Genomic DNA, 12,374 nt, shown 5'->3' with positions numbered 1-12,374 from the left:
TTTATTTACATTTCAAATGTTATTTCCTTTTTTGGTTTCCCCTCCGAACCTTCCCAACCCTTCACTCTTCCTCTGTCTCACCCACTCCTGTTGCCTGGCACTGGCATGCACATACACTGGGGCATACAATCACTACAGGATCAAGGGCCTCTCCTCCCATTGATGACTGACTAGGCCATCCACTGCTACATATGCAGCTGAAGACATGAGTCCCACAATGTATACACTTTGGTTGCTGGTTTAGTCCCTGGGAACTCTGGCATTACTGGTTAGTTCATATTGTTGTTCCTCCTACCGGGCTGCAAACCCCTTCAGCTCCTTGGGTAATTTCTCTAGCTCCTTCACTGAGAACCTTGTGCTCAATCCAATGGATGGCTGTGAGCATCCACTTTTGTATTTACCAGGCACTGACAGAGCCTCTCGGGAGACAGCTATACCAGGCTCCTGTCCATAAGCACTTTTTGGCATCCAAAATATTGTCTGGGTTTGGTGATTGTAAATGGGATGGATCTCCAGGTGGGGCAGTCTCTGGATGGTTATTCCTTCAGTCTCTGCTCCACACTTTTTCTCTGTAATTCCTTCCATGGGAATTTTGTCCCTCCTTCTAAGAAGGATCAAAATATCCACACTTTGGTCTTATTTCTCCTTGAGTTTCATGTGGTTTGTGAATTGTATCTTTGGAATTCTGAGCTTCTGGGCTAATATCCACTGATGAATGAGTATGATTTGCATAAATACATCTTCCTTTCAGTGCTCCTGCCCCTTAGAGTATTATAAGAAGGTCTCTATCAGGACTGTGTCATAATCCACACATACTCAGGGAAAGTTCCAAGATGGTGTTCACACCTCAGCTCCTTGGACTTCTGCTTTTCTGGATTTCAGGTATGGCTGCTTGGACATGGAAATAAAGAGGAGTTGTTATTGAAATATGAAATTTTCCTATTTTTTTGAAAACCAGCAAAACATTTTATTTCACTTCCTGTTTAAAGAAATTGATACAATGAAAGCCTTTTATTTTTCTAAGTAGTTTAGGCGTGACTTTCATATTCAATGTTGTGTCCTACTAGTACATTCTTCCCTATTTTTCCAGCCTCCAGGGGTGATATTGTGCTAACTCAGTCTCCAGCCACCCTGTCTGTGACTCCAGGAGAAAGCATCAGTGTTTCCTGCAGGGCCAGCCAAAGTATTAGCAACAACCTACACTGGTATCAACAAAAATCAAATGAGTCTCCAAGGCTTCTCATCAAGTATGCTTCCCAGTCCATCTCTGGGATCCCGTCCAGGTTCACTGGCAGTGGATCAGGGACAGATTTCACTCTCAGCATCAACAGTGTGGAACCCGAAGATTTTGGAATGTATCACTGTCAACAGAGTAACAGCTGGCCTCACACTGTGATGCAGACCATAGCAAAAACCACCAGGAATGCAGAACAGCGAGGCTTCAGCTGTTTTTGGTGGTACCTCAACCTTCTTCATAGTGGAAACAAAACTAATGGGGCCTGCTGTGAGTTTAGAGATATTGAATAAAAACTACTTAATAGACAAAATATGAAAGACATTTAAACATCAAAACTATGTTTTTCAACTGAAGTTTCTATAAATCTCTGGACTTACTTTAAATTGTTATAAGTTCAAAAGTGTAACAAAATGATGTAGTTTTTATAAAAAATGGAATAATGGAAAATATTCTAGTATGTCAATTCAATTTTGCATCCACAGAATTTTATGAAGTTGTAAGTGTACCATTTCATTTGAAAAATATCAGGGAAATCTTTGTAGATGCCAGGGCAGAGAGTTCAAAAATGAAAATAACCTTGGCAATAATTTTTGCTAAGTATGAAAACAAATCTAACATATCTCTTGATGATTTAACAAGTAGAAAATTTTGCAATAAAGAATCTTCAAGCCTTAAATAAGAGGGCTTTCATTAAGGATTGTGTATAACAGGGTACAGCTTACCACTGAAAAAAACAGTTCTGTAAAAGTGATTAAAAAATTGAAATTTGATAGAGTGTGTTATTTTTGTCTCTAAACACAGTGTTTGAGATTTGGAGACTGGAGTATCTCCAAATAGTTCAAGTCCATTCTTGATTACACAGTAAGATCCAGGGCAGCCATGGTAATACCATAAGAGCCTGTCTCAAAAATTGGGACAAAAAAACAAAATAAAAAACAAAACAAAACAAAAAAACCCATTTGGTTGAACACCTTTATTTTCTCCCTTAAATTTACATCTATAAATAACTCTCCCTCTCTCCTTCTCTTTCTCCTTTTCCCTCTCCCTCTCCCTCTTTCTCTCTCTCTCTCTCTCTCTCTCTCTCTCTCTCTCTCTCTCTCTCTGTCTCTGTCTCTGTCTCTCTCTCTCGTGTGTGTGTGTTTGTGTGTGTGTGTGTGTGTCTTGTGTGTGCACTCACATGCATGTGTTTTATATCTGTGTAATATGGGGGAGTCAACCATAGGCAGTCTTGAAGAATTCAAGGGATTAATGGTAACTTCCTCGTCTATCATTCTTCATTTTCATGTTTTGAGACAGAGTCCTCTGCTAAATGTAGAATTTTCCCTTGTCTAGAACAGCTTACCAGAGAAATACTTTCATTTGCTTTTCTTCGTGCACAAGTGCTGGAATTATAAAAACATGTTGCTTTACCTTTGATTTATGTAAATATTGAGAATTTAACTCGAGGTACATTTTTTTTTCATGGCAAATATTTTACAGAGCTATCCCCCTTTCTTTGAAACTAATTTATTAAAAATAAAAAACAGATAATCTTCACCGTCAGTATGAGTCACTTGAGGTTAATCGTAATTCCAAGAATAATAAATTTAATTTATTTAATATTCAGATTTTTGCTCATATATTAACCAGTAAAGTATTTCTTTTTTAATTTAATTGTATTTGTAATTCATTTTTTTTACACTTCATATTCCATTCCCTGGCCCTCTCCATATACCCTCGAAATGTTCCACATCCCAAACTTCCTCCCAGCCTGACCCAGTCGACCCAACCCAGTGTCCACATGGATGCCCTCAACCCCCACACCACCTGACCTCAAAAGTCCCTGGGGCCTCCAGTCTCTTAAGGGTTAGGTGCACCATCTCCGAATAAATACAGACCTAGAAGTCCTCTACTCTATGTGTCTTGAGGGCCTCATATCAGCTAGTGTATGCCATCTGTTTTGTGAACCAGTGTTTGAAAGGACTCAGAGATCCAGATTAATTAAGACTACTGTTCCTCCTACAAAATTGCCCTTCTCCTCAGCTTCTTTCAGCCTTCCAAAATTCAACAGAAGGGGTCAACTGCATCTGTCCAATGGTTGGGTGAAAAAAACTGCATCTGACTCTTTCAGCTGCTTGTTGGGTCTTTCGGGGGCAGTCAATATAGATCCCTTTTTGTGAGTGTTCCATAGCCTCAGTAGAGTGTCAGGCCTTGGAACCTCTCCTTGAGCTAGATACCACTTTGGGACTGTCACTGTACCTTCTTTTACTCAGGCTTCTCTCCATTTCCATCCCCAGAATTCCTTCAGACAGAAACAATTATGGGTCAAATGTGTGACTGTGGGATGGCAACACCATCCCTCAATTGATGTCCTATCTTCCTGCTGAAGGTGGGCTCTATAAGTTTCCTCTCCCTACTGGCATTTCATCAAAGATCCTTCCCTATGAATCTTGGGACTCTCTCACCTTTCAAGAATCTTGTGCATTCTGGCGGTATCTCCCCAACCTCCTATTTCCTGAGGTTGCCTTATAGCATTCTTTCTCCTGACACTCAGTGCTTCAGTCCCTTTCCCTCATCCAAAAGCTTTCCAACAGGTTTCTCTCTAAACCCCTGTCCCCAAACCCCATCTACTTTACCTCCCAAGCCCCTCCCTCTCTCCCTATTTGTGATTACTTTCTTCTCTCTCCCAAGTGGGACTGAAGCTTTCTTACTTGGGCACTTCAGCTTGTTGAGCCCTTTGAATTCTGTGGGCTATATCTTGTGTTTTCTGTATAGGTTTTTTTCCTTTCTTCTTTTTTTTCTTTCTTTTTTTCTTTTTCTTTTTTCTTTTTTGGCTAGTATCCAATTATTAGTGAGTGCATACCATGTACATCCTTTTGGGTCTGACTTATCTCACTCAGGATGATATTTTCTAGTTCCATCCATTTGCCTGTAAAAGTCAGGATGTCCTCATTCTTAATAGCTGAGTAGTATTTCATTGTGTAATTGAACCACATTTTTTTGTATCCATTCTTCTGTCCTGGTACATCTAGGTTATTTGTAGCTTCTGGCTATCACAAATAAGGCTGCTATAAACATAGTGTGTCTATGGCACGGTGGGGCATCTTTTGGTTATAGTCCCAAGAGTCGTATAGCTGGGTCTTCAAGTAGATCCACTGCCAATTTTCTAAGGAAATTCCTGATTGAATTCCAGATTGTTGTTCCAGTTTGCAATACCACCAGCAATGGAGTAGTGTTCCTCTTTCTCCACATTCTCTCCAACATGTGTTGTCACCTCAGGTTTTGATCTTAGCCATTGTGACAGTTGTAAAGTGGAATCTCCGGGTTGTTTTGATTTGCATTTCTCTGATCACTAAGAACTTTGAACATTTTGTAGGTGTTTCTTAGCCATTTGAGATTCCTCAGTTGTGAATTCTGTTTAGTTCTATACCCCAATTTTTTGGGGTTATTTGGTTTTTTTGGTGATTAACTTCTTGAATACTTTATATATTTGAATATTAGTCCTCTATTGGGTGTGGGGTTAGTGAAGATGTTTTTTCCCAATCAGTAGGTTGTCGATTTGTCTTATCTACTATATCCTTCGCCTCACAGAAGTTTTCCAGTTTTATGACATCTCATTTATGATTTCTTGATCTTAGAGCATGAGCTATTGGAGTTCTGTTTAGGAAATTCCCCCCTGTGCCAATGAGTTCAAGGCTCTTTCCCACTTATTCTTCTATTAGATTCAGAGTATCTTGTTTTATGTTGAGGTCTTGATCCAAGTGGACTTGAGCTTTGTACAAGGTGTCGAATATGGCTCTATTTTTATTCTTCTACATTCAGACAGCCAGTTACACCAGCACCATTGATTGAAGATGCATTCTTTTTTCCATTGAATATTTTTAGCTTCTTTGTCAAAGATCAAGTGACAGTAAGTGTGTGTTTTTATTTCTGGGTCTTCATTTCTATTCCATTGATCAACATGTCTGTCTCTGTACCAATACCATGCAGTTTTTAATCACTATTGCTTTGTAGTAAAATTTGAGGTCAGGGACTTTGATTCCCCTAGCTCTTCTTTTATTGTTAAGAAATGTTTCTGATATTCTGTTTTTTATGTTTGTTTGTTTGTTTTGTTTTTTTGTTTGTTTTGTTTTGTTTTGACTTTACAGATGAATTTGAGAATTGCTCTTTCCATGTCTTTGAAGAATTGTGTTGAGAATTTGATGGGGTTTGCATTGAATCTATAGATTGTATCCCTTGAATGAAGCCTACTTGACCATGGTGAATGTGGTTTTGATGTATACTTGGATTCAGTTTGCAAGAATTTTATTGAGTATTTTTGCATCAATATTCATAAGTGAGATTGGTCTGATGTTCTCTTTTTTTGTTGGGTCATTATATGGTTTAGGTATCAGAGTAATTGTGGCTTCATAGAACAGGTTAGGTAGTATTCCTTCTGTTACTATTTTATGCAACAGTTTGAGGAATATTGGTACCAGGATTTCTTTGAATATCTGGTAGAAATCTCACAAAAACCATCTGGCCCTGAAGTTTGTTTTTGTTGGGAGGTATTTAATGACTTCTTCTATTTCCTTGTGTGATAGGGACCTGTTTAAATAATTTACCTGCTCTTGATTTAACTTTGGCATGTGGCATCAAACCATCCATTCCATATAGATTTTCCAGTTTTGTTGAGTGTGGACTTCTATAGGAGAATATGATGAGGTTTTGAATTTCCTCCATTTCTGCTGTTATATCTCCCTTTTCATTTCTGATTTTATTAATTTGGATACTACCTCTTGGCCCTTTAGTTAGTTTGGCTAGGTGTTTAATCTATCTGTTTCTTTCAAAGAACCACCTTTTGGTTTTGCTGATTCTTTGTATTATTTTGGTTTTTTGTTTGCTTGTTTTCTGTTTTTGTTTTTTGTTTTCTATTTGGTTGATTTCAGCCCTGAGTTTGACTATTTCCTGCCTTCTACTCATCTTGGGTGGGTTTACTTCTTTTTTTTTGTCCTAGGGCTCTTAGATGTGCTGTTAAGTTGTTAGTGTAAGATCTCTCCGGTTTCTTTACCAGGGCACTTAGTGCTATGAACTTTCCTCTTAGCACTGCTTTCATTGGGTCCCATAGGTTTGGGTATGATGTGTCAATATTTTCATTAAATTCCATAAAGTCTTTAATTTCTTCATTTCTTCCCTATCCAAGTTATCACTAAGTAAAGCGTTATTCAGTATGTTGGCTTTCTGTAGGATTTGTTGTTCTTGAAGACCTGCCTTAGGCCATGGTTGTCTGTTAGGATGCATGGTATTATTTCAGTCTTCTTGTATATGTTGAAGGTTGTTTTGTGACCAATTATATGGTTGATTTTGGAGAAGGTACCATGAGGTGCTTAGAAAAAGGGTTTTTATTTTAGGATGAAATATTTTTTAGATATATGCTAAATCCATTTGGTTCATAACCTCTCCTAGTTTCCCAACGTCTCTGTTTATTTTCTGTTTCAGTGACCTGTCCATTAGTGAGAGTGGGGTTTCGAAATCCCCCATTATTTTTTGTGTGGTTCAATGTGAGTTTTGAGTTTAAGTAAAGTTTATTATATGAATTTGGGTGCTCTTGCATTGGGGCATAGATACTGAGAATTTAGACTTTTCTTGGTGGGTTTTTCCCTTGATTAATATGAAGTGTCCTTCTTCATCATGCTTGATAATTTTTGGTTGAAATTCTATTTTATTGCATATTAGGATCACAACTCCAGCTTCTTTCCTTGGACCATTTGCTTGGAAGACCTTTTCCATTCTTTTACTCTGAGATCTCTGAGATAGTTCTGTCTTTGTTGTTGAGGTGTGTTTTTTGTATACAGCAGAATGTTGGGTCTTGTTTGTGTATCCAGTCTGTTAGCTTATGCTTTTCATAGATGAGTTGATTCCATTAATATTGAGAGATATTACAGATGACTGTGGATTCCTGACATGTTTGTTTTTGTAGGTAGTTTTATGTTCTTTTGGCTCCCTGCTTTTTACATTTTGGGGAAATGCTTAATTTCTTGTCCTTTCTTTGGTGCAGGTATCTTACTTGTGCTGATGCTTTCCTTCCTGTATCCTCTGTAAGACTGGGTTGGTAGTTAGATACTCTGTGAATTTGGTTTTGTCCTGGAATATTTTGTTTTTCCATCTATGTTGACTGATAGTTTTGCTGGGTATAGTAGTCTGGACTTGCATTTCTCTTCTCTTTGAGTCTGGATGACCTCTGTTCAGGCTTTTCTGGCTTTCATAGCGTCTGTTCAGAAGTCTGGTGTAATTCTGATGGTTCTAACTTGGCCTTTTCTCTTGCAGCTTTTAATATTCTTTCTTTATTCTGTGCATTTAGTATTTTCATAATCATGTGACAAGAAGATTTTCTTTTCTGATCCATTTATTTGGTGTTCTATAGGCTTCTTGTACCTTTAAGTCCATCACATTCTTTAGGTTGGGGAAGTTTTCTTCTATGATTTTGTTGAAGACATTTTCAGGTCCTTTGAGCTGGGGATCTTTGTTCTCCTCTATTCTGATTATTCCTAGTTTTGGTCTTTCCATTGTGTTCTCTAGTTCCTGGATGCTTTGGGTTAGAAGTTTTTTATGTTTTCATTTTTTTTTTGACAGTTGTGTCTATCTTTTCTATTGTATCTTCTACACCTGAGATTCTTTGTTCTATCTCTTGTATTCTGTTGGTAATACTTACATCTCTAATTCCTTTCCTCTTTCCTAGGTTTTCCATTTCCTGATTTACCTCCATTTGTGTTTTCTTTATTGTTTCTACTTCCACCTTTAGGTCTCAGTTCACATTATTCAATTCCTTTACCTCTTTGCCTGTGTTTTCCTAAATTTCTTTCAGTGAGTTATTGATATCCACCTTAAAGTACTCTATTATCTTCACGAGATAGGATTTTTGGACAAATTCCTGATTTTCAGGTTTGTTGTATTCAGGCTTGCTGTGGTGGGAGAACTGGTTTCTGGTGATGCCCATGTATTTTGGATTCTGTTGCTTATTGTCTTGTGCTTACCTTTGCCATCTGGATATCTCTGGTGTTGTTGGTCTGGGTGACTGTATGGTGTCTGACTCTTTTGTCCCTGGGTTGCTTCAGATCTACTGGTAAGCCTGTGACCACCTGTGGTGCTTTCCACCTGGGGACTCTTCTCCGGGTCAGAAAAGCTGCTGATCTGTCGCCCTGGCTGCAGTAGATCTCCTAGGAGACTTTCAGATTGTTGGGTCTTCAATGGAGCAGTCAAACTCTTGTCCAACTGCCCTCAGTTTGGCTGATTCTCACCTGCTGTGAGTGCAGTGGGTCCCCTACGATGGATCAGGGTATGGTGTCTTCACAAGAGCAGACTAACTAGGATTCTGCCCCAACAGCAATGACCGGGCAGAAGTGATTGAAGGGACAAAAGGGGAGTGGCATTCGGGATGGTGGGATTTTGGTTGTTGATAGGTTCTGAGTCTACCAGGCTACTAGCAACAGCTGAGGGTCTTGGGGGGTTCAGGGTTCTCACCAACTTCTCTGAGTGCAGTGGGTTCTCTAGAATGGATAGGGATATAGTGTCTTCACTGGAGCAGTGTGCTTTGCCAGTCTTTCCCCTTAATCATTGCAGCACATTATCTCAGTCAAAGCTAGAACTAGGTATTATGGATTAATTGTAGCCAGTTTTGGGTGAAGGATATTTCTTAGGTGTTTTCTTGATGGAACTACAGGTATGCCCACAAGAATTGATATGATGGCTAGGAATCCAAACTCCGGTCTTCACACTTGTGTGGCAAGTGCTTTATAACCATTAAGTTATATCCCCTCCCACAATCTAGTGACTTTAAAATGTTGGCAGTGCCTTCATAAACATGAATATCTATGTAGCATGTAATAAAATATCATTTTTAATTTTCAGCAGTCAATATACTGAATAATGTGTCCAATGTCCTGAGCATGAAGAAACAGTGAATAAACATTTCTGGTTTTTCATAAATAATTTATTATATCCTTTATGTTTTCCACAGGCTAGTATCAGTTTAACATAAGTCTCAGTTATTTGCAAGCAAAAAACCCTGGAATTCTGTTTACAGTATGGTGAAAAATCCATAGAACTGATGCATCATACATTTCTATGGAACTAGAAAAGATTCTTAAATATTTAGAATAAAGAGAGAATAATTTTTGAAAAATAAAACTATTTCATGTGATTTAATAACATCTGGAACTGTAGTATTTATAGTTATATGTATAACAATATGTAGGAGGAATGAATCAGCAAACCATGATGGTTTGCTTACAAAGACCCACTTATGTGCAACAGTAACTTCTGTGTCTGTTAAAGCCTATAGCCTGCTTGACACTCAGACACCAATGATGACAGACAAAGTTCATGATCAGAGCAACCAATCAGATAGTACCAACTACATGGAGGCCAACATGGCCTCAGTGGAGGGTATAAAGGCTTGCCCACTTCCTACAATAAAAGGGTCTAGTTTTGCCAATTTCTTACTCCCAGAGTCTGTATGGTTGACTCTACACATTTTTACCCCAACCTAGCACCCAAGGGCCATGGTCGGAGTCACAAGCAACACCAGTGTATTTACATTCAATAGTCAGTGTATATATATAGGGTGGCGATGGGAATCAATTATTGGTCAATTGCTTAGAATTTTCATGAAGGAAGGAAGACAGGCAGTCAGAAAGAGAGGAAGAAAAGGAGGAAAAAAGGAAAGTGTAATGGAACAGAATATGGTTAGAGGAATAAATAATATTTGTATAGAAGAGAAATATATCTCAATGAAAATAATGACAGGATTTTGTGTATTATGATAGACCTACAACTATTTATTACTGTGAACAAGCGCTGAATTGTAACACACTCAATAAAACTGTAATGCAAAATGTCTAATGCTGTTCTTCATTCAGGAAGAGCTTCAGTGAGCAAGTGAGATCTTGGAGACTCCCAGCTTTCTTGCTCAGCTTTGATGGGTGCACTCTGGTGAAGCATGGCTACAAAGAAGTCTTCTCTGGATAACTTCTTAGAGTCCCAAAGACGTTGTTTCAGAATTGCTTCTTGCTATTTCTGTGTTTTCTCATGTTTTTCATTGCATATTCCTTGTTCATTTGGGTTGATGTAAGTGGATCTTGGAGACTCTCACCAACTATATACTGGTGTGATTATTTCCTGGGTGATAGCCCTTCCTATTTGGAAAATTCTTTGCAGATTAACATGTAGATAAGCTTTATGAAATAATGCTGTATAGATGAATTAATGACTCTATATAATTCCTGAAATTATTAAAATAATTTTAGAAAGAAAGATTAAGGAGATAGTTTTAGTTGTTTTACTAGAAAGATATAATTAAGTTAGAATGAAGAATAAAATGTACCTCCTTCTCATAGAATAGTAAGTAAAGGCTGCATAATAAGGTATACCATGACCATTCATAAATTGCACTAAGAGGAGAAATAGGTTTGGGACAGATTTGTGATCAAGAAAAAAACCATTCATTTTAGGTCAAGTCCCAGGATCAAGCCATAGGTGTGAACTATGATAAACAAGGGCATTCATATGAAATTATTGCTTTGAGATTATAATGAACTTATAGATTAATATACTGCTTAGACCTTTCCATCAACATCCTATTCTAACTCCTCTTTTATGTAACATGTTATCTATTTAGTATTTTTTCTACATAGAATACTTTTTGTCTAAAATGTTATAAAAATCTGAAAGTTTTAATAAAGTTTTGATATAAATCTGTTCTACTTCATCATGTGTTCCTGTGTCTGTGTGTCACTTTTTTTCTTTCTTTTTATTTTTCTTTTTCTCTGTGTGAGGAAGATTTAAGAAACTGCTCGGCAAGAAACCCTTTGTTTATTTGATTCAAAGAGTAAAGAGCCGAAGTTATTAAGTTCATTTTCTTAATTTCCCTGCAGGAACTATCTACAGGGGTTAAATTGTCAGAAGCCATCAGCTTTTGGCCCCAGAAAAGAAAAAGAGAAATAAATGATTCTGGCCCTTAAAATGGTAAGATAAAATTAAAGGACAGAAGACATTAGCATTTGTCCTTTCTCAAATGCTGAGTACCATTTTAGTACCTGACCAACTGAGTACCTCAACAATTGAGACTGGCACCAGGTAGTCTAATAATTAACAAATAGTGCTATCCATCCAGTTTCTAAGTTCTATATGACTCAAGAAACAGGTTAAGTTTCGTGATAAATTGTATTATTTTTTTCTTTTCCCAAGTTATTTTTTTTAATTGTATGTTTTTGTTTTTTACATTTCAAATGTTATCCCCTTTCCTGGTTTTCCATCTCCTGAAGCCTCTATCCCATTCCCCCTCTCCATTCTTCTATGAGGGTGTTCCTTCACAAATGCACCAACTCCCAACTACCAGCCCTTGCATTCCCCTACACTTGGGTATAGTACCATCACAGGACCAAGGTGCTCTCCTCCCATTGATACCCAACAAAACCATCCTCTGCTACATATGTGGTTGGAGCCCTGGGTCCCTCCATGTGTACTCCTTGGTTGGTGGTTTAGTCCCTAGGAGCTCTGGGGTGTCTGGTTGGTTGATATTGTTGTTCTTCCTATGGGGTTGCAAACCCCATTCAGCTCCTTCAATCCTTTCTCTAACTCTTCTATTGGTGACCCCATGCTCAGTCCAATCTACTTCTGTATTTTTCAGGCTCTAACAGAGCTTCACAGGAGGCAGCTATATCAGGCTCCTGTCAGCATTTACTTCTTTGCATTCACAATAGTGTGCATTTGGTGCCTTTATATGGGATGGATTCCCAGATGGGGCAGTATATGGATAGTCTTTTGTTCAGTCTCTGTTCCACACTTTTTCTGTAAATTTGTCCCCATGATTATTTTGTTCTCCCTTCTAAGAGGAAGTGAAGCACCCACCTGTTGGTCTTCTTTCTTCTTGGCCTTCATGTGGTCTGTGAATTGTATCTTGGGCATTACAATCTTTTGGGCTAATAGCCACGTGTCAATGCGTGCATACCATGTGTGGTATTTTGTGACTGGGTTACCTCACTCAGGATAACATTTTTTGGTTCATCCATTTGCCTAAGTATTTCATGAACTCATTGTTTTTAATAGCTGAATAGTACACATTGTGTAAATGTACCACTGTCAGGGACCAGGTTGAGAAAACCCAGGCATCCTACATCCC

General features: G+C 38.1%; 1 gene segment (V, D, J or C); it reads left to right on the top strand.

The window, feature by feature from the left end:
• Positions 1–801: 801 nt before the first annotated feature.
• Positions 802–9,640, top strand: LOC110315645 (the record flags this gene model as incomplete). The annotated part of the segment is given in 3 exon segments: positions 802–882; positions 1,091–1,504; positions 9,530–9,640. Coding segments are annotated over 3 exon segments (574 nt in total), but the record flags the coding sequence as incomplete, so codon positions are not given.
• Positions 9,641–12,374: the final 2,734 nt, after the last annotated feature.

This window comes from Mus pahari, unplaced genomic scaffold (genome assembly GCF_900095145.1).
Source record: "Mus pahari unplaced genomic scaffold, PAHARI_EIJ_v1.1 scaffold_12634_1, whole genome shotgun sequence".
Taxonomy (NCBI): domain Eukaryota; kingdom Metazoa; phylum Chordata; class Mammalia; order Rodentia; family Muridae; genus Mus; species Mus pahari.
Note: the sequence above shows the minus strand (reverse complement) of the source record. Positions and strands in the feature narration are given on the sequence as shown.